The 22,346-nt window shown below is 57.9% G+C and overlaps 1 protein-coding gene across 13 annotated transcripts in view; it reads left to right on the forward strand.

The window, feature by feature from the left end:
• ZMIZ1 (zinc finger MIZ-type containing 1) overlaps window positions 1-22,346 on the forward strand; it is a 235,280-nt gene that overhangs the window by 181,644 nt on the left and 31,290 nt on the right. For 12 of the 13 annotated variants that reach the window (XM_034662770.1, XM_034662768.1, XM_034662766.1 and 9 more), the window contains one exon: window positions 17,737-17,881. In XM_034662770.1, the coding sequence (XP_034518661.1) occupies window positions 17,737-17,881 (145 nt within the window). Of the gene's footprint in view, window positions 1-362; window positions 1,617-17,736; window positions 17,882-22,346 lie in introns of those variants that run through there. The other variant, XM_034662767.1, reaches the window with a different exon arrangement.

Genomic DNA, 22,346 nt, shown 5'->3' on the forward strand with positions numbered 1-22,346 from the left:
GGCAGTCCCAGTCGTTTGAACAGGTACCCAGTGAGAGAGCATTTGTGGGGTGCTGTATCCTGTTCCCAGGTTTGTGAGCGCCCCTTGCCGCCACTGCAGTCCCGTAAGGGGACTTTGCTCCCCCAGGACCCTCAGGTTCCTGGTGCCAGAAGCCGGTGTGAACACACTTCTGCTGGCCTTCCTGCCTGTGCTCAGCGGCATCCCGTAAAGCAGGAGCGACGTCCCTGAGCTTTCTCGCTAGTCCTAGAGTCACCGAAGCTCCATGTCTGGTTGCTCTGGTCACTCTGCAAAAGCCTCAGGATGGGGTCCCGTCTAGACTTCGTATGTTTAGAACCACAAATTCCATTGGCTGCTCCAGCTCTGCCCTGTGCTGGGAGGGGCTCGGGGCCACCCTGGGCTTGGCCTAAGGGGCTGGGGCAAACTGGACAGGGACTGTGGGGCGCCCCTCTGCCTGGCACGCACCTCCTCAGCTCTGGCATTAAGAGGGGACCGATCCAGAGAGAAGCTGGCCCACGTGGCATCGCCCACTGTGGTGGTCAGGGGAGAGGCTGCCGCCAGCAGGACATTTCTTGAGAGTCCAAAGCCCCAACTTCTAAGTTCCAGTGTCCAGTGGGAAGACGGGGGTAAGGGGGGAGTTCGAGATCGCAATGACCTAGACTCAAGTTCTGCGCCTGCCCCTTTGTGGTCCGTGCCATCTTTAGCTCTAAGGCTGCTTTCTGTTTCAAATGGGAGCGTACCCACCCTGCTGGACTACAAGACGACGGGTGACCGTGTTATCGGTTCAGGGTCTCCAGGTGATAGCGGCTGTTATTCTTGGCCTCAGAAGCCAGCCCTCCCTTTGAGAAGGAAGGGGGCCTAGCCTTCGGGGAGCATTGGGCACATGCAGAGCCTTGCACTGGCCATGCTAAGGCTGTCTGGTGTACCCTTGGCTACAACCCCGGAAAGGAAGCAGCCACTGGATTTGTGACATTCAGCTCCGGAGCCATGGCCCGTGCGGCCATGTACACTGGCATTTAATGAAGTAGAAAGAGTGAGATGCAATTAAACACTCCACTCCTCACAGGAGCCCCGTGTCAGGTGCTCTGTCCTCACACGTGGCCTGTGGCTCCAGGATGGACGGTGCAGATACAGGCCATGTCCGTCCCCGCAGAGGTTGTGTCAGACGGTGCCACACTGTGTTGTTGCCCCATTTCACGGGTGTGAGGTCCAGGACTAGGTCAGTGACATGTTACTCTCGGGGTCCCAACCAGAGGAGAGGGAGCTTGGGGCTTAGACCTGGGCCCACAGCTGCGTCCAACACGCCGAGCTGTCCTCTGCCCAGCTCGGAGACCTGCCCTTTCACGAGCCCTCCATGGGCTCCCTAGTGGCGAGGACTAGGTCCGCTCTTACCCCCACTCCTGGCCCGAGGCCTGCCCCAGGGTGGACACGTGGGACGGTGTCTGCTGAGTGGATGGGAGAAGGCACAACCGGGTGGGCACTGCCTGCGAGGACTTGGGTGGTCACCGCCTGCGAGGACTTGGGTGCACGCTTAACTCCCCTCCTGCAGGAGGAAGCACAGAGCCAGCTGCTGGGGAGTGATGGATGGCCCCTCTCCAGAGATAAATGTGGCAGTCAAGGTAATCGGATTGTGTGTGACGGTCTAATTTGTAGGCGAGGGTAGGAAGCGCCCAGCCATGCCTTGCCCCAGCCGCCCATATTAGTTTAATCAAATGCCCAGTATCTAAATGACTGGGCCCCCGTGATGGATGATCTGAGCTTTGTTAAATGCTGTTGCCCTGTCAAACCAAACTTCCCAAGGCCCTGCCAGGCTCCTGGGCTCTTTAATTTGTTTTTTCTTGCTTGGTTATCTCTGCGTGGGGCAGAAAAGGGAGGGGGGGCTGGGGCTCTTCTGTCTGTCTTAAGTCTCTGGTTTTTTTAGAAAAGAAGAGGCCAGAGCTGAGGGAGGTGTGAGATGGAGTTACCTTCTGCCTCTTCTGAGAAGCCCTCCTGGGTCACTGCAGACAGTCTCAGGAAATCATCCGCCCCTGTCCAGGGCCCTTGAACCTGGGCCTCACAATGTGCTGTGTGTCTTCTGTCTCTTCCAGACTCTCCCACCACCCTGGGCTAGCTTTTTCATTCTCTTAATGGGGAATTTTGGGATAGCAGAGGTTCTTTGCTTTAATGGCAGAAAATTTATCAACTTTCCCTTATGGTTAGTGTTGGTGGTCTTCTTTGAGAACGTTCCTCAATCCCAAGGTCATGGAGATATTCTCCTATACCATCTTCTAGACAGTGTATTGTTTTGCTGCTTCTTTTTTTTTTTTTTTTTTTTTTTTTTTTTTTTTTTTTTTTCTTTTTTCTTTTGTCTGTGGTGTGAGGTAAGGGTCAGGTTTCCAGCCCGGTCCTTCTGTGCTCTGAGCATCTCCTGTGTGCCCCCAGGCCAGGCTGGATCCTTGGAGAGGCAAGAGGTCCTCCAAGAGTGACAGTGTCTTTGAGCCGCACCATATGTTCTTAAAAAGAAGGTTGAGAACAGTGTGTATAAGACACCACTCTTCACGTCAGGGGTGGGGTCTGCCCACACGTACTGTGGCCAGGGCCGGCTTTTACATTCACGTTGTTACCCGCGTGTGGGTCATTGTTCTAGGCACTGAGGATGTGACAGTAAATGCAGCACGTGGAAACCCCTGCCGAGGGAGAGCTTCTGCTCCGGCTCAGGGAGTGGGGCATCAGATAATAAATACGACCAAAAGCAGAAGGGAGTGAGCGCTATGGAGAGCGATCGCTCAGGGGAGGGAAACGGGGGGAATCGGGAGGTAGGGCAGGTGTCGCAGTGTATACACTGGGAAGGTCAGGGAAGCCCTCACCCAGTAAGGACAACTGGGTAGGGGGATGAACCACGTGGTTATCCAGGGTGAGAACCTTCTAGCCAGACATCACCAAGGCCATGACGTATGTAACTAACAGAACAGCTCTGGGAGGAAACCCCAGAGCCTCTAGCATGACTCCCCTGGTTGAGAGGAGCTAGGCAGCAAGCGTGGGATTGGAGGAGACTGTGTTTTCCGGTACGTGCCGTTTATCGACTTCTGTCTGTCTGTCATCACATGCACCCGTGACTCCTTCAAAATCACATTGAAAAGTTAAAGAAGGGAGGGCCGCGAAGTGGAGCAGAGCTGGGACCATGAATAGCCGTGGAAAAATGAGGGGTTCTGAGGCTAGCAGCTGTGGGCCCCAGTGGCTCTGCGGCTCTCTGTCCGAAATGTCAGCTGTAGAAGGAGAATGCGATTGCATATTATGTAAGAGGTAATGGTGTTAATTAAAAATAAATAGTCCCATGCTGTTGGTTGTTATGGCTGATCGTCCTTGGGCAGGTTCCTTAACCTCTCTGAGTGCCAGTTTCCTCCTAGAAAATGAGAGTCGTGATCCTGACATCACAGGACTGTCAGGAAAATGAACGGAGCAAAGGGATGTGTTGAGTTTCTGCCTGGCTTGCGGTTGACCTTCATGAGGGCATGTCCCCACATGGCCTGGCCCTCTTCAGGGCAGAGACAGAGAGTAGATCCCTGTCCTCAGAGCCTCCAAGGGCTTGAGATCCCAGGAAGATCCAGGCTTTGCATTCCAGCCCCCTCAAAGGCAGTTGATTTGCTCCGGACCCCCAGGCCGATGGCCGTCCAGACCCTGGTGCCTGCTGGGCTGGGACCAGCCAGTCATCTGGCTCCGACGCCCCTCCCTACCCCGGTGTTTCCTTCTCTCTGGGTGCTGTGCTAATTTTTCATGGCTTCCATCAGAGGCAGAAGGCAGAGAGCCGTTTCCTGCAGGGAGAGAGCAGGCGCTGGAGTGGGGAGGAGGGAGGCAGAGCTGCGTGGTGATTAAACACTGCAGAGACCTAAACTAATGACGGCTCCCTCCCCCAGCTGCTTGGGAAGAGAAACACGGAGCCAGGCCTGAACCGAAGGCAGCCCGGGCTGCTTGTCTGCCCCAAGCCCGCCTCCCCAGGGCTGCCTGCTGAGAGCCACAGCCATGCTGAGCCCAGCAGGACCTAACTCCGTCCTTCCAGCCACTCTGTGAGGCAGAGCCCAAGGCAGAGAGGGCTCAGGGCTGCCTGGCCAACACACTAGCAAGTTCCGGGGAGACAGGAGCAGTTGCCTCATGGAGTGTAGGCTTGCGTGAGACGGTGTGTGCAGAGTGCTCAGAACAGGGCCTGGCCCCAGTCCAGTTCTCCGTGCAGAAGGAGCCCCTGTCAGGGTTGTCCCATTACACCCCTCGGAGCAGGTAGGTGAGACTGGCTGACGTGCAGGTGGAGAAAGAGGCACATAAACCCGCCAGGGTCTTACCCAAGACCGCACAGCACACAGCTAGTAGATGAAACCAGGACTCACCCAGTTTGGACTCCCTACCCAGTGTTCTCTCGCCTGTACCAAGGCCAGGGAGAGAGTCCAGGGTCAAACCTCTAGGGCCTTGAACATAACAATCGAAGTCAGCAGCAGTGGGGAGACCATGTGCCAAGCACACAGTTCCCCTTGGCCTGAGAGCTGGTGTGCGTTCTGAACCCAAAGAGGGAAAGGGAAGAATTAGTCCTTCTTTCTCCGTTCATGCAGCAAATGGCATCTGAGCTTGCCCCTCAGGCTAGAGCAGTGGTTCTCAAAGCGGAGTTCTCGGACTAATGCTATCAGCATCACCTGGGAACTGGCTGGAAATGCAAATTCTTGGCCTCCATCCCACCCCCACTGAATCAGATACCCCACTGGGGGTGAGGCCTTCCAGATGATTCTGATGCACAGACAAAATTAGGAACCCCCGGCCTGGAAACCCAGCTGGTTCAGTCCTGCCCTAGGACCTCAGCGTCCAGGACACCGATTCACCCAGACATCCCCCAGGTGTGTTACCCTCTGAGAAACAGGTGCAGCCAGGAAGCACTATATGTAAATGGAATTCTTATAAATGATTATTTTCATTGCAACAAGGCAGCTGGATATTTAAAGAAACCTCACAGAGAATCATTTCATCTCATAAAGGAGCTTCTGCACAGAGAAAACTCTTCTCCCATTTCCTGCCCACCCCCCTCTCCAGTGGTCTAGAAATTCAGTCTCTAAGTCATGTTTTCTTCAAGTTGGTGTCCACCTCTCTGCAACCAAAACAGGCTGGATGACAGAGAGTTGCCAAAATGCACCGGGGGCCCCAGCAGTCTAGGGAAGCCCAGCAGGACCAGTCTGGTGTTTCAGGCTGCCAGGTTACCTAGAGCCAACCCCCGCTAGGCACCTGGAGAGGTGGTGACAGCCAGACATGGGTGGCTTCCAGGGTTCCTTCAAACATCCACACATGCAGGGTTTCCCAGAAAAGGAGTGATCAATCAGGAAGCCAAGGCAGAAACACGAAATGTGTAGGTGAGGGACTGCTCTTGCTGGATATGAGGATAAGAGGGAAAAAAAAAAAAAACAAAAACCCTGCAACACGGTTTAGGATAGAGAACCCACTGGAAGGTTGTCATCTCCCACCGCGTGGGGCCAGGTCACCCGCCCCTAGGCTAAAACACCTGCCTGATTTGCAGAGTGACTTGCAGCGGGAGGAAGAACCCTGTGTTCACCTCTAAGCCCCCTGCCTTGTGGCTCAAGCCTTTAGCCCAGGCTGGGGAGGATAGAGACTTGGTCTGCCTCTCTTACACTGTGGATCCGACATTCTTGCAGGCTGATGAGGTCGCTCAGGCAGGGGAAGCAGCGGAGGGTTGGGGGTGGTCCACATGGTGGGAGGCAGAAGAGCCAGGGGTCTGGTCAGCGGGTTGGTCCTGAACTTGCTTTTTCTCAAAGAGCAATGAGTGACCTAAAGCCAGTTCTCAGTAGTCAACTGCATGGATCACCCGGCAAAGTGCCACCTGCCCCAGATCTCTCTCTTGCCCTTGTCACCATGGCATACACACCCTCAGTCACTCTGGGGCTGGGGAGCTTTCTAGGTGGTTCCTTAATAGAAACAAAGGTGCCCTGGGATCAGCACCTTCCCAGGGCCTGATCCGGGACCCCAGCATGGTCTGCGGTGGCTCTGTGAGCCCAGGCTAGGTGAAAAGGAACCTTCCTCTGAGGGCCCTGACCTTTGTTGCTGACTTCTGCTCCCGGGAGGATCAAGTGCCTGGGTTTGGCCATGGGAACCAGAGCTAGTAGTGGGAGTGCACAGCCAGGCCTCTCAGCGCTCAGACTCACAGCCGTCTTGCCTTCTTCGAAGGTGGGCAAGCATGGTGTTTAGACTTGGCTTCGGGTTGAGCCTGGGAAGGCCTGGCTTTACTCTGACCTCTCCTTATTCTGGGAGCAGGAGGACACAGACCAACTGCCAAGCGTTAAGCTGGGAAGCCTCAGGAAAGTCAACTACTCAGGGAAGAAACTGATTCCTGTCACCTCCCCACTGCCTCCCTCCAGCTCCCTTCGAGTGAGCCATGGGCAGTGGTGTTCAGGCCCCAGGAGAAACGCTGTGTACGGGATAGAAACAGGCTCTCCAGGTCGCACCTGCTGGAACAAGGGGCATGCGCGTTCCATGACTCCTAGGGGTATGCTCTGTGCCTATGGGGCCCAGGTCTGGTCTTGCAGACCCACTGGGGGTGTCACCCCAGGGCCAGCAGTGTGGGGAGAGCACCCTCGCTGTCCTAAGCCTCTGGGCTCTCCTCTGCCTTGTTTGGGTGCTGCCTTGGAGCGAAATGGAGCAGAGATTCTCAACTCTCAGGACCCTCCTCCCAGTTAATATTCTGGTCAAACCTTGGGTAGCCAAAGGGATCTGTCCTGTTGGAAGCCATGTCCTGCCAGAATATGGGAGTGGGGGCAGATGCCCAGAGGCTACCTGGCTTCGGTCTGTTGTGGGGGCAGTTCAGGGCCCTCCTCCCCTTCCCAGCATGCTTGCTTTGCTGTTAATGCTGTGTAATTTCCAGCTGAGGTTATCTAGATCCCCATCGTGACTCTACTACCAGCCAGTAACCCTGGGGTAAGAGGAGAAAGTCCTGCCAGGCCCACCCCTCAGGCTGGCAGGACTGAGGGGCACCATTAAGGAAAAGGGGGCATTCTCTTTCTGATGCAAAGAACCCCTTGAGCTGGTTTTGGAGTGTCTTTACAATTAAATGGGTTATCCTGGAAGGCTCCAGATAATGGTGTGAGATAGTGGATCTTCCAGGCTGGGATTTTCCTAAAGTCCACAGACAGGCTCAGCCTGTCTGACATCTCCTCCCGGGTCTGACGGGTCTGACGATCCTGCCGGGCAGAATCAAGGACGGCCGAACCGGTTTGGAAATCATCCCTGCCAGCTCTGGCTCTGAGGTCCCCTGGAGTTCAGTTCCCAGGGCGAGTTCACATGCCTTGAGACTCCTAGGTCCTGCCAACCCTGGGCAGCCCTTGGGGAGAGAGGGCGGGAACGTGTGAGGAGTGTTCTTGGAGGAAGGGCACAGCCCAGAGGCCCTCTCTGGCCAGCCAAGGACCTGAGAGGATGGGATGTGGAGCCCAAGGACATAGGTAGGGCCAGGCAGGGCAGGCCTTGAGCCTCCATGCACATCCGGGCCAGCCGTAGCCCCAGCCTGCTCAGTCCTCCCTGCACGCGGGCTGGAGCGTGTGCACAGGCGTACATGGAGAGAGGCAGGGTCACTGGCAGCCAGAAGGCCAGCAGATGATTCCTCCTTGTTCTGACTTTCTTGGCCACACAGCAATGAGCGATGACAGCAGGGAGCAGAGTGTGGGAACGATGTAGCCCACTGCTCGGTGTGCCACTGCTGCTGCTGGTATAGTGAGTAAGGTTTTCCCCCAAGGAAAACATCTCTTGTTTTATGGTCCAGGGCTCAGCTATCAGGGCCACCAAAGTCCAGCCTACAACCCCCCAGGAGCAATGTTTTCTGGAACCAGAGAGAAGTCCTAGCCCCTCAGCAGCCCCAGTGGCAGAGACTGCAGAGTCCTCCCCTCCTGCCAACCCCCTCCCCAGACCCCCTGACCCCCAGGTCCTGCANTTCGATCCCATAACGCTGGGATCACGCCCTGAGCGGAAGGCAGAAGCTTAACCGCTGTGCCACCCAGGCGCCCCTGGGCTCCTGGTTTTATTAAATGGGGTACCTGGGCAAGGTGAGATCTCTGGAGCCCTTTCCATCTGTCACCCAGGGAGGAGGGGATGGACATGTCCAGACCAGACATGAGGACAGGCAGCTCCTCCCAAAATCCCATAGCACCTGCAGGGTTGAGAAGGCTGGAGGCTAGCCTCAGCCCTGAGAGCCATGACCCCATTATGAGACCACGGCTGATTCACAGGGCTGATTGCCCAAAGCCGCAGACTTTGGAGAGCACGACACCTACCCCCACTCACATATGGCCCAGAGGCAGGAGGAAGTTGCCTGAGGTCACATGGGAAGTTGGTGGCAGGCTGGGGACAAGGAGCTGGGATGGCGCTGAATCATGGGACGGGAGGTGGGCAGGAGGCACAGAGCTGCCTCCCGGGGCTGTGCCTGTTCTCGAATCTGTGACATCACAGACTCAGGGGGCGGGGGGTGAGAGGGAAGCCACGCTGGACCAGCAGCAGGGTCACGGTCCTGTGGCATGATTGCAATTGACTCACCTCCCCTTGGGCCTCCATTCCTTCTTCATAAAACACGGCCAGCCCCATCCTTGGCCAGCCCCTGCTGGGGGGTTGTGAGGCTCGGCGAGGCAGAGGGCACCAAGCAGGTGAGGAAAGTCAAGGGCTGTCTCTGTACCCTCATGATCCCGTCAGGTCCTCCCTGTCCGTGCCAGGGCAGAGTCACCCCACGTCACAGGCATGCATAGGGCCCCCGCTGGCCCACTGGTTCTCTTGAGACCCAGCAGCTGCTGCCCCCGGCTCTCCCTCTTTGTGGTCATGAGCTTCCTGTGCCGTTTTCTGGGAGGAGATGACCCAAGAGAACTGGCAGGGAGGGGCCCCCTTTTTCCATTTCCAGGGGGCCCAGCAGAGGTGGACCACCGAGAAGGACAGGCAGAGGAACAATCCCATGGACAGCTGTGTTTTCAGGGGTCATGGGTCATGTTTTCATTGGCTCCTGTCCTGTTAGACACACCGAGGGATGGGGACTGAGGAGGGGCTGAGGGTCTGCCTGGGCCTCCCAGCTGACCCACCCCTTCGCTGGGGCCAAAGGAGAGGCTCTTTGCAGCCGCTCTGTTGGCCCGGTTGGACAGGAGGGCTGCAGAGCCCGTCCCCACTCCCAGGCACTCCTGAGGGGTGAGTCTGCCCAGACTGGCCACCTGCCCTGTGTGGTCCAAGAGCTGGGTCAGAAGTGAGCAGCTTCTGGGGCTCAGATACATGGGGGCCTGCCATCTGCCTGATTCAGAGAGTCTGGCCGGGACAACAGAGGGTGTGGGCATAGCTGGGAGCTAGGGAGCGACACTGCCTGCCCAGAGAGCACCCAGCGAGAAGGAGGTGATGCGGGGCTGGCCCCAAGGTGTAGAGGCGTTTTTGTGATCCTCTTGGAGATGAGTGAAAGGACTTGTATTTTATTTGAGCAACAGCTTGTAGAGGGGGGACAGAGAAGCCTCTTAGCCCTAAAAGGGGCACGTGCTTGGTAACAAAAACAGAAGTTTATTTGTATATCGTCCTTCCTGGATGCCAGAAATTGCATTAGCTGGTTTAATCCTGACACTTTAGGAGGTAGATAATGTTTATTCTCCCCATTTTACTAAAGGGAAAACCAAAGCACAGAGAGGTTAAGTAACTTACCCCAGGTCACACAGCTGCCAACTGGCTGAGCTGGGATTTGAACCCAAGCTGACTGGCTCCAAGGTGTGTGCTCGGCCACTGTGCCTCCTGGGGGCAGGGGATAGTCAGCATTTTACAGCTTCTGAGTTTCCGCCTGAGACTCTGGCATAGGACTACCACCTCTTCCGTGTGATTGAAAGCTTGGGTCCTTCTTTCATCTTGGGACTCCTCACACCAGGGCTGTGAACAGAAGTTCCTCTTATTGTCTTCCCACTTTACAGATGACACGGAGGGACCAGTCCACACCTGAGTCATGTCAGCCCCCGTGGCCTTCTCCCCCTTCATCCTCCCCTCCCAGTCCCTCACTACTCTTCTCTGTACAGCTCTGGAGTGTGGGATCTTGGGCCCCAGGCGCAGGCAGGAGTCCCCGCTGCCTGAGTCCCCACGGTCTCTGACTCCCAAGCTTCCCCAGGGCAGTGGTCCCAGGGTCCCGTGGTTGGGAGATGAAAGAGGAAGGTCAGAGATTGGGAGGGCGTGGCCTGGGTCCTAAGGCAGGAGGAGGAAGAGCCCTGGCATCGCCAGGGAGCCCTGGGTGTGGTGCTCTGGGAAGGCCCTTGGCCTTCCCCTGTGGGGTGGACACCGGGTCAGGCCATGAGCAGGGAAAACCCAGGGCTGCAGCCAGCCTCCCAAAGTATAGGAGCCCATGTTGTTCTAGAATCTGTTTACCTTTCCTTCCCTGTTTTGGCGCGCCCCACCAGCGGGAGTGCACAAAACAGGTGTCAGTTGACTCAGATATAGATGTTTTTGGATGCCAGCGCCCATCCCTAGACACATCATGTTAGGATTCCATGCAGGGCTCATGCTGCTGAGGCCAGGCCCCTGCCCCCAAGGAATGGCGAAGAGGGATAGGGGCTGCTGGTAGATTTAAAAGCCACAGGGAGCCTGTCACAGGTTTACCCTGATTGTCCAGCTCTCGGACGCGGCGAGCGCCATCTGTCCAGTGCTCCCATCTTCTGTGTATGAGGTTCTCCAGCTGTGATTCTTTTCAGTCCGTTGGTCGTGTCGGTGTGTCGCCTTTGCCAAGGGCCGTGCTGGGTGCTGGGGTTGCAGACGCGAACCCCTCGGATCCCGTCGTGGCCCACGGGGCTCATGCTCTCGCGGGACAGCGGTGCACCTTTCCTCTGGGTAACCTGGCCCTCTTCCTCATTTCTGGAGCCATTGAGCACCTTCCATCTACCAGGCCGTGTGCGGCCTCCGGGAACACAGATTGGAAAAGAGGTGATCAGAATACATTTGTGGAAAAATTCCTCTGGCCGCCTCACAGAGTGTGGGTTGGCGGGAGGCAGTTTTGGAGACAGAGATAAATGAGGGACCGGGCTTGTCATAATTCAGGGGAGAAGGGACAAGGCTGCAGAAGGTGATTGGAACAGGCAGGAAGCAAAGGGGACGCGCTGCAGAGATGATCACCTGCAGGGGCCCCCCGCATGCGGCAGGGTGGGGGGCGTCTTCCTGAGGTGGCTCGGTGCTCCTGGGGCTTCGGGGGGCTAAGGGAACAGGAGGAGCTCAGACGTGGGGTGGGGGCCAGGAGGAGCCCCGCGTGGAGGCGGGTACTTCCCCCTCCAGCACCCCCATGCCAGAGCTCCCCGCTGGGAAGTGGCATATGCTCCCGCTGCCATTTCAGAGGGTCCTGCGTGCGTTTAGCGAGCCAAGAGCACGGACACGTGTGCACACGGGTCCTTCACACTTCTCATTGAGCAGTGGCGTGCTCCCAGGGGTTCTTTGTACCTGGCCCTGCAAGACTCTTTCCTCACCCCCTTCCCCAGGGCACACCTGCATCCTGTCCCGTCCCTGGGTCTCAGAAGCCCCTCCTTTCTCCCTCCTTCCCTTTCTTCCTCCCTCTCCCCTCCCTCTCCCTCTCTCCCTCTCTCTGGCGTACACACACACACACACACACACACTCACTCACTTACACTCACAGAGTTCCTCTGTTCTCCAGCAGCCTTTTAGCCGCTAAGATGCTCTTTGAAACTTAATACGCCTTTGTTTCATTTCGGTGTAGCTTCCCTGGGCTGCAGTGCATTTGATAATTCTCTGGCTGGGCCCTCGCATCCAGGTCTCTGCACCCTCCCCCTCACGCCGCCCAGGCCGTTCCTGTCCCTTCCCTATCCCCAGACCTTGCCCAGAATGAGCAGACCAGGCTTCACACTGAACATCCCCTGCTCGCCTCCATAAAGAACAGACGCCTTGTTTCCCATGGCACTTGGCTGCCTCTGGTTCCTGGCTCCTTTTCAAGCTGGAGTCCAGCCTGGCAAGGGGCAGCCTTCCTCATGTGCCCGGGTGAGCTCGTTCACCCCTTTGATGCTCCCACTCCCAGACCCCCAGCCTCTGCCTCTCCTCCACCCACACCGGCCCATTGTCTGCTGGTGGCTAGCCTGGCCTGGAGAAAGCAGCTCCACCCTCCCTACCTGGAGCCCGGGTGATTCCCAAATCCGGCCATCCAGCAGTGCAGCCTCTTCCCCCACCCCCGCCACCTCCCTGGGAAGACCAGCCTGTCCCACTGGTCCATCTGGTCGGCCCATCCTGGGTGTCCGCGCTGCCAGGAGCTGCAGGTACAGACACGAGCACCGAGCCTGTCACTCTCCCCAGGGAGGACACATCTGGGACAAGCCTGGACTAAGACGCTGTAGGACGCCACTCTGGACCTACCTTAATTTTGACATCTGGTTTCTTTTGCTTGTCCCTCGAGCGTACTGTGGTGGCTGTGGCTGCAGAGGGAGTGGCCAGGAAGATCTTGGGGAGCATATGTCTGCAACTCTCCCTCCCCGCCCTCCCTCAGACCGTGCCTCGTGATGCTCAGAAATGGAGCTCATTTCCCCTTCTCTTCCAGAAGAGTTCATGCCGCCTTAGCCATAGTATCTTCTGGCACAGCACTTCCTAGACACGCCTGCTATATCTCATTCATAGAAGATGCCCCCCATTGTCATACACACCACCGTTTTAGGGACCACTGGGAAGGAACTCATGCCACGAATCACACCACGACGTGGCATCGACTGTAAGACACGTGCTATTGGCCAATGACCCTAGTTGTTGAAGTTCGAGGTGGGTCTGAGTGGGAATCCTGGTGCCCCTGTGGCTTCCTGGGTAAGCTGCAGAGACAAGTGTGGGCAGTGGTCAACTGTCATGTCTTCTTCCAGCCAGAACCCCCTCTCCCTTCCACTGACCCTCGGGCTGCTCTTTCCCCTATGACGTGGCCATCTGGAACTTGGCTGCTAGAGACCAGGGCCCAAGATGGGGCGAGGTGAGGCGCCCCAGCCTGGGTCTTGGGGTGTTTCAGATCCCAAGGAACCCCTTGTTGAAGATGGCAGCTGTTGGGCTAGGATCCTAGGGAAGCCGAATACCTCCCTTCCGGGGCTGAAGGTACCTTTCCACTGGCTGAAGTGAAGGCCGAACTGCCTCTAAAGGGGGAATTGACTTTAGCCTTCTGTGTCTCAGGCAAAGCAGGGCGCATGATATTGTCCTCGCTCTGCCCCTCCATACCCACCTCAGCAGCTCAGAAAGGGGGCAGGAGGAAGGGACCACTTGGCAGCCAAGCGGGCAGACAGACTAGTCATCTATTCCGGGGCCTGGGACTTAGAGACGCCCTGCAGCCAGCCCAGCCCCTGCGCCCTTCTCGAGCTGCAGACCTCCCCAGGTCGCTTGTCTGTGTTTTATGGTCACAAGCGGCCAGAGACACCAGAGCTCCATCCTGGTGGCCACTCCTCTACTGACCAAGGTCAGTAACACTAATTGTCATTTAGCAAACGTGTGTATAGCCCCTACTAGTGCGGTCCCCACGCTGCGTGACGGTAACTGACGACTGCCCTACGAGGTGGGGAGAGGGATTACCACCACCCCATTTTAGAGATGGGAAAACCAAGGTGCAGGAAGGGTAGGCAACTTGCCCAAGGTGCCACACGGGGGTGGAGACAGAGCTGGGATCAGGTCTCGTGCATTGGTTCCAAAACCGGTGCCTCACCAGCTTCCCTCAGGGCTGTGTGAAGGGCGTGGGATCGACCGGCTGCTTTTCTGGGGCTACTGTGGATTACAGGGTTCCTTCATTCCTCTGCCCACCCTGCCTCCCTTTCTGGCTTCTGTTTGGATACTTTGCAGGTGATTGACAACGCTAATTTATAGCTCACATCTGCTCCCTGGACAGGCAGCTCCTATTAGGCCCATTTCACAGATGGGGAAACTGGGTCTCCAAGCCTGTATGAAATCTTACAGCCAGAAAGAGGCAGAACAGGTTCCAAGCCCTGTCACCTGTGGGGCTACAGAGCCAGGACACTTACCCCTGCTCCCCATGGGCTGCCTACCATTGTCCCCTCCCCTGACCTCTCCTGGGGCGGCATAGGCACTGGTGTCTGTTGGAGCTGCCTCGACACCCCCTGGATGGGGCCGGGCTGGCTTCTTCCCATTCACAAGGCGCTTTCCTCCTACAAGTGGAAACAGGGAACATTCACAGACCCTCACCTGCAGTCCAGAGAGCACACACAGTGCTTTCCCAGCCGTCCGCGCTTACTACGCCAGACACTGTTCTCAGCACATTGTTAGTGTCATTCCAGTGTCACAGCAGTCCTAAGGAGTGAGCATTAGCATTACGCCTATTTAACAGATAAACTGAGGCCCAGAGAGTTTGTATAATTCACCCAAGGTCACACAGCTCTCAGTGCTGGAACCCAGACTGTCAGGGTGAATGGCACTCCCGGGACCAGATGCAGGGCTGGCCGCGGTGGCTGTCCAGGCAGCAGGTGGGTGCTCCTGCCCCTGCCTTAGCCCCTTAAGATGGCTGGTATCTCTTCCTGAAACTCCGCCCAGTGCGGGCATCCTTGTGCACACCGCACCGTGCCTTCCCATCTCTCCCACCCCATCCGGGGACTCTTCATGCCCGGCATCCCTCCCGAGCCCCAGAGCCTATGCTTGGTGGTCCCTTTTCCTTTGCCACCGCACAGAGGCCCCAGAGCAGAGACCCACAGGACCCGCCGCATGCGCAGGAGGGACTGGCCCCATCAGAGCACGGGTGCTCTGCCCCGCCCGGATGCAGGCACAATCCAGTGTGCACCCAGACACCCACCCTGCTGGCCTGTCTGTGTGACCCCCTACCTGCCTTTGGCTGTCATCCTCCTGCGTCTCGGACAGTGCCCAGACCCCCGCTTTGGCTGCACATTCCCATCTGCTGTCATTAACCGGCCTTGCGTCAGAACAGCTTGTGGGGGTCTGCAGCACGGGAGCGCATGCACCGTGTCCGTGCTGCTGCCACCGTGCGTCCGCCAGTGCGGCTTCTGTGCTAGCAGGCTGCTCGGGCCGAGGGGGGAAGGCTGGTGCCTTCCTCGCTCCCTGTCCTCCTCCTCCTCCGTGGCTGTCCTGGCATCTGGGTTCTGTCGTGACTGGCAAATACACATGTCACATCTGCTCACAGTGTCCCAGGCTCTTCACAGCCAGGCCTTGCGATGCCACCAGCTTCCTTTCATTCCCTTTATGGAAAACCACTCCACTAGCGATTGGCAGATGAGGGCTGTCCTTGACCAAGCAGGGGGGTGGCCCGTGACATTGGAGGAAAGCTCCCGCCTGGTGTGGTGGCCCCCAGGAGGAGCGCGGGCTGGGAGGGGCGGCCACGGGCAGCGCGCGGCACCATCTGTGGCCGTCCTTTGTGCTGGCAGCCGAGCAGTCCTTCCATCGCTGCGATCCGGCAGGCCTCGTGCTTGGCGTGCAAATGAGTTTCCAGATGCCCAGTACCCGCCCCCCCCCAAGAAGCAGTAACTAGGGGCTTGGGAGAAGAATGGAGCAATCTGGAAATTCATTTCTGTTTGTTCCAACCTCTCTGAATAGGCTGCCTCCCCTTCCAGCTGCGGCAGATGTGTGCTGGATGCCCGGTTTAGGGGCGTTTTGCCATGGTCGGGGCAGACACAGGCCGGGCTAGGGGCCTCTCTGGCACCCTCCTCCCTGTGCAGGTGGTGGCAAGATGAGCCTCACAGAGAGGGGCAGGACACATCTTTTAAGGCATAGCTCCCCCATTGGCACCCCCTCTTGGAGGCAGAAACAGGTGCTCTTCCGGCCGGGGGCACAGGCTGGTGTTCAGCTCCTGCTGGCCTCCTTGATAGGGTGTCTTTGGGTACCACCTGAGCAAAGCAAACGAACCTGGTACCCTGGAGGGCCCCTCCCCACCCTGCCGCGTTCCCTGCAAGAACTGCAGCCCTTCCCTTGCCCTGCAGCCCCCGCACTTCCCCAGGGACAGGTACACGCCACCCTCGCAGGCAGCTTCCAGCAGGACTGTGTGCACAGGGCTCTCCCTCTGGTCCTAACAGCTGCCTCTTGCCCCCTGCCCACCCGGTGAGGGGCAGGAAAGAACCCACCGCTCCCCACGACTGACAGCTGATGCGGGTCACGGGCAGAGTCGGACAGGGCTGCAGAGGATCCCAGCCCTGCCTCCCGGGTCTGCGGGCTGACAGGGCACTGGGTCCGGGATCTGGGCGGTTTGACGTGACAGCCCTGGGCAGCCGCGGCAGGGCTCTGTGCAGCAAGGCATCTTCCCCAGTGCCGGCTGAACGTGGTAAAGGGGGAAGTTCAGACGAGGTCAGAGGGCTTCCTCACTGAATTGGCGGGGCTGGAGACCATGGCCACTCAGTTTCTACCTTCTGAAGGGTTTCAGTCTGCTCTTCCACATTCTGGTCCAGGCTTGGGCTTCACCAACAGGGGATGGGGCAGGGGCCATCTGCATGTCCGCCCTTCTAGGTGTGGTTACTGTGAGCGAGTGACTTCCCCTGTCTGAGCTCAGTCTGCTTATCTGTAGAATAGGGATAGCAGCTGGCATTCTGGATCGTGCAGAGCAGATTTGGAAAAAAGGACACAGAAGCAGGTTGTACAGCATCTAGATGGGAGAGCCTGGACGTGAGGAAATGGGCTTTGCATCCAACGAGTGGCCGAGCGGTCACGGGTCCGCAGACTCCTGGCTGCCGGACTGGACTGACTACTGCCAGAGCTCTCAGACCTGGCTGGCAGGGGTGGGGCAGTGGCCAGGGTGTGGTCACCCCATTTCTGCTCCCACACTGTCTCCGCAATTACCCCGTGCACCCCTCACCACAGCTCTGGGAGGAGGGCAGGGCGGGGCTCGTTATTCCTCTTGCCCTGCAAGCAGACTGAGGCCCAGAGAGGGTCTCTGAGCTCCAGTGGCTCACAAAGCAAGGTGGTGACAGCCCAGCCTTCCCAGCTTGCTCATGTTCCTTGGACGGACTGGCCAGACCAACTGACCTGGAAGGTGCTTTTGGCCCCTGGCGGCCACGTTAGGACAGTGAAGGGTGATTCCCTGGCACCCCGTTAGCTTCATCTGCATTTCCCTTGGTGTCCAAGGGCTCAGAGCCTGGATGTGGAAGGTTCTCCTGTGCTTCTGTCTTCCGTGCCCCCGGCCCACTCTAGTTTAGCGCCCTACCCCACCCCTGGGCTGCCCTCTGCCCTACAAATCCTTAGTCCTCCGAAGTGTGGGTGCCCAGCAGCGCAGGGACCAGCCGCAGGTCTCACTGGAAGGCATGGGCACTTCTGCTGGGGGGACTTTCAGGGAGAAGCCTGCGGGCACTCCTGGGATTGTCAGGAGGCTCCAGGAAGGCTCCGGATTCTGGGTGACTTTTGTATCTCCTCCCCTACCCACAAGGAGAGGCCATGTTGAGCTGATGGTCTGGAGGCTTTGCTGAGAAGCCTGGGGGAGGCCAGCACTTCCTAAGCTTGCTGCACACAGGGTCTGTGCTGGGCTCCCTCCCTCCCACTCCGGTGGTCTCTCCTTGGCACCATCTCTGATGTCCCGTCCATCGTGTCCGTGCTTTCCTCTGTGCCGCCTCTGGCCTGTCCTTCTCAGAGTGATGGCCGTTAACATCGGCCCTCCTTCGGGGTGTTAGTCCCACTCTACAGGTGAGAACACCGAGGCCTCCCGAGGAGGCTCGGTGGGTCTCCCAGTGTCACATGAAGGTGGGAGCGCCCAGTCTGGGAGGACGAGGTGGGGCGGGCGTAGCAGGGTGTGGTGGCCGCAGGGCCCACTGACCGTCCTGTCCTTCCTTGTAGCCCTGCTGTCCTCCTGGTGTGAGGAGCTCGGCCGCCTGCTGCTGCTCCGACATCAGAAGAGCCGCCAGAGCGACCCCCCCGGGAAACTCCCCATGCAGCCCCCCCTCAACTCCATGAGCTCCATGAAACCCACTCTGTCACACAGGTGAGTGGGCATGTACCTCCAGGGGTGGGCGCTGGGCAGGGCCCCTCAAGTGGTAGAACTGGGTGGGGTTCTCTGAGCAGCCAGGTTTTCTAGGTTTTCTAAAGTGCAGTTGTGTTTTAAATCCCCGTGGGGTGAGCACGTCCCCCATCCCAGCAGCGGTTGAAAGCACTGGTCTTACGCAGCCTCCTGCTTTATCCCTTCAGTAGAGGGCTGTCTCTTCCTTTAGGTTCTAGACTTCGGGCCCAAAGTGGACTAGCCTGAGCTCAGGGCCTTCCCTTTCTCCTAAGCAGGGTCCTGGGCAAACCCAGAGATATCCAGGGCCTACAAGGGGCTCAGGAATGTCACAGAGCTGGGGCTGCCACCCACATATGGGGACAGAACCAGCCCAGACCGACAAGGCAGGAGCTGAATGAGGCTGGGCTGTCAGCGCAGGGGCGGGGTCCAGAGAACCCCAGGGCCACGGGTGGGGCCGCCTTGGTGGAGGCCGTGGGGCCCTGAGGCACCGGCCAGTCTGCCCAGCAGCAGCCTCTGTAGGCGCACGTGCCCAGGACCAGCAAGCTGTGCGGGTGATGATTCCACACTTCCCCAGCTGAGCCGGGCCGCTCTCTCTGCGCGCTCCGCCGGCGGACCCTGGAGCACCAGGGCCTGCCCTGCTGTCTGCTTTCCCTCTGCGGGTCCCGCTGATGACAGGCTTGGCAGGGTACATTTGTAGTCAGAGCTAGGCTCTCATTCACCACCCAGCCTGAGCGAGGCACCCGCGGCACACGGCAGATGACCTGGGTCCCACCGGGGAGGTGCTGCCACGAAGTCGGGCATTGGCCACGCTCTACAAATTGCACTAGGGGTTTCTGATTCTCAGAGCCAGGAGGGAGCTCCGTAGGTCCAGCACCCTGCGCAGACAGGATGGCCCCCAACACGCGGTTCTCTGCCTTGGTCAGAAGCACTTCGTACTACAGTAAGCCCACCATCACCCCCCAGGGGCGCTGCCGCGCCACCCCCTCAGCCCGGCCTGTGACCCCTCAGACTCAGGACAGCTCCCCTTCTGTGTGGATGTTTCTCGGTGGGGGGCACTGCTGGCGTTGGGTCCAGGGCATTTACTCTCTCGGGCCCTGCCCACTCAGTTCTTTAATGACCCCACCCCCATGTTGTAAAAGCACCTTCACACATTTTGGGGGGTGAGGGTATCACCCGTGGTTAAGAACCACCGCTCTAGAAAGGCAGGACCCACCTCGGGCCGCCTTCCTCCCATTGCCCTGGCTCAGCAGAAAGCCGCAGGGCACCTCGGTCTGGATTGCTGCCAGCCACTCTGCACAGGCTGTGGCTGAAGGCGGCCTCAGCTGCCTCCCTTTCTTTTAGCTTCTTACCGCCCCGCCCCGCCGGACTCCTCCCGCCTCTCGTTGCCTCCCGTCTCTTGTCCATCCAGCCTTTCCTCCTCCGAGCCACTTTGGAGAGCAGTCACTGATGGTGGGCCAGGGCCCTGCAGCCCCACGAGAGGCCTGCCTTACACCTGCTCAGCCGTGACCAGTCAGGCCACAGGGCCGTGGCTCTGGACCCCGGCCAGGCCTTTGCCAGGTCATTGCAGAGCTGAGCTGTAGGCCCGAGGCCATCCTGTCCTGGAGTCAACGGGACGAGGGATATCTGTGCTCCGGGAGCTGCGTCTCACTAGTTGCGGAGGAGTAAGACCCAGTGAGGCAAAACTGAGACCTGACACATCGAGGCAGGGTGAGGGTTAAGTGACAGGCAGGCCTGGCCTTGGGGTCAGAAGGAGGAAAATGGCCGGGCTATCAAGAGGCTGCCCAGAGGACGTGGGCCGTGACCTTCAAGGACTTGGTCTAAGACCTAGGCAGGTGCATTCTATGAGTTTGAACTGGCTTTCCCTTGGGGGGCTGGGACACAGTGCCCTCCACTGGTGCCTCCACTGGCTCAGCTCCCTGGAGGGACCCGTGAGTGATAGAGGAGGCAAAGAGGCGGCCTCTCAGAGACGGGAGAGCCCTGTGCCCTGGAAGATTCACCAAGAACGGAGGGATGACCAGTTGCTTCCATAGAATGTGGCCTCCTCGCATTCTGTACCATACATCCCACCCCAAATGGCAGAGCTAGAAGGGAAAGCTGGCCCAGAGCAGGACAGTGACTTGCCCAAGAACACACAGCCAGTAAGGGGCAGAACAGCGCACTGAACCTTACGCAGTGCGCTGCCCTTCTCTGTGCCTCTGGCTATTCAAAATCAGCAAGGTGGTGTCTGGTTATTAACCCAGCTCTGATCCAGACCTTGCCCTATTTCCCAATTCTGTACGAGGGCAGTTGAGATCGGAAAGAAGTGTCATCACTTGAACAAAGACTGGTCCACATCCCTGCAGGCCCTATGCTGAGGCCAAGGGCACATCATGGCTGGGGATGGGAGGTTGGCCGGTCCCTGCTTGTAGCTTCATGAATTTCCCGGGAAACCGCAATAGGAGACAATCACCTTCTAAGTCCTCATGTAGTTTCCCAAATAAGAAGGAAAGTCAAGTACTTTTCACAGAGGAAACTTTTCGAGCTCCCTCCTCCACCGTTGTATGGAATGACTTGGAGAACAGAAGCCCCTCTTGCCCTTTTAATTCAGGAGACCCTGGGCCACGGGTGATGTTCAGCATTTGGGGCTTGGAGGTGTGTGGCCGTTTAAAAACTCAGGGGTCCTTGACAACGGGCTCTGAGGACAGGTAAATAGGAGAGGGTGGGGGTCCCAGGGAGCTGTCTCTGTGGGGCTCTGTGACTCACGCTTCTATAGTCCCGGCCACTTAAGGGGAAGGTAACCGGAGGTGGGCGCCACAGCACCAGGCTGGGGGTTGGGGTCCGTGACCCCTGGAACTGATAGGTGCACGGTGGCACTGACAAGGGGTCAGAAGGGGTCAGGCTCCCGTAGCCCCGTGGCTGCTGCTGAAGGGGACGGCGGTCGGGGGGACGGCGAGTGCGCACACGTTGGGAGAGAGCTTTAGGGTCTGTGGAGCTGGCCTTGGAGTGGCTCTGAGTCTGGTCGGGATGAGCAAGCGTGGGTGGGTGCTGTCCTCCCCACTCTGCAGGCGTGCACAGAGCTTCAGGCAGGAGAAGGCAGGCCGGGAGAGGCCAGCCCGGGGCGGGAACGGGCCTCAGGCGCACAGCCCCACAGTGACCCGGACGTGCTGCTCGCAAACACCGCTGCCTTCTTTCTCTGATTTAAATGAGTGGTTAAAAAAGCCATTGGTGATTATTAGCACACTGTCCATATGCAAATCAGTGCTGCAAAAGTAATTAAAAGCCTAATAAATCTTGTTTACACTCCTAACTTAATTACAGTCAAAGCCCGCTAGAGCTGGGATGGCTCCAAAATCAAGGGGTGCCTCCCTTCCACTTCCCGGGGAGGGGTTTGCGCCCCCGCCAGAGGAGAGGTGCCTCGGTGTGGCCCCAGGGCTCCCCTCGGTGCAGCAAGTGGGGGGCAGAGGCGCGGAGCCAGCCACTCTGCCGTCTCCCGGCTGGGGGTCTCTGGGCAGCTCTGTAACCTCTCTGTGCCTCAGTGTCCTCATCCACAGCGCTGGAAGCAGCAGTGCGGGGCCTCCAGCGTGCTCCCTTTGGTCAGCTAACAGAAGGGCTCCATCAGAGCTGACCCCCCAGCCTTCTCCTTTCCTTGGTCCTATCACACCGCCTTCGCCGCATTCATTGTTCGCTGCTTTTGTAGAGCGGGACCCAAAGCTCGGGTTGTAACAAGTCCTTCTTCTTGCCCCCAGAAAATTTAAAAAAAAGAAAGGGAGGGAGGGAGGAAGGAAGGAGGAATTGAACGAGCCATAAATCCTGCTCCATCGGTTCCACATTGCTAAGATAGAGGATCTTTTCCTTTCCTCCTTCCTACTGAAAAAATTTAAAAGCCTCTAATATGCAGTTAGCTGCGCAGGTCCCTCTATGTTTCACCACGAGGAGGGAAGGAAACGGCCCGAGTAATTGTGATGATGGAGAGCCCCGTTAACGGCTCCCCTAAATGAAAGAGGGTGGGAGCTTCAGTTCCTCACTGGCTTGGTGTTTCATTAGTGGTAACTCTACAGCCTTTGCATGGAGACGGGACCGATATAGCCAGATCGGGGAAATTAATTCGGGTCTGACAATACCCTTAATAGGAATTTGTTATTTCTCCCAAATAAAGTGGCTGTTAGAAGTGCAAGGGAAGAAATAACTCAGCCCTCCCTGCCTCTTCCCTCCGTGAATGTCTGTGTAGACACTGCCACAGGAGGTACCCAGGAGCCAGGAATCAGCACTCCCCTCTTGCTGGGCTTTACTCATTTTCTCACATTTAGCCAACATCAGTCAGTGCCTATGGAGCTCGCAAGCAGACATGTAAATCGTCTACTCTAACTGCAGTGTGAAAAGCTCTTTTATGTGACAAAAGAGCTGAGGGAATAAAGGAAAATGTCCTTGGTTCTGCTTGAGAGAATCACAAAAGGGAGTATCCAGGCTGGGC

This window comes from Ailuropoda melanoleuca, chromosome 6 (assembly GCF_002007445.2).
Source record: "Ailuropoda melanoleuca isolate Jingjing chromosome 6, ASM200744v2, whole genome shotgun sequence".
NCBI lineage: Eukaryota > Metazoa > Chordata > Mammalia > Carnivora > Ursidae > Ailuropoda > Ailuropoda melanoleuca.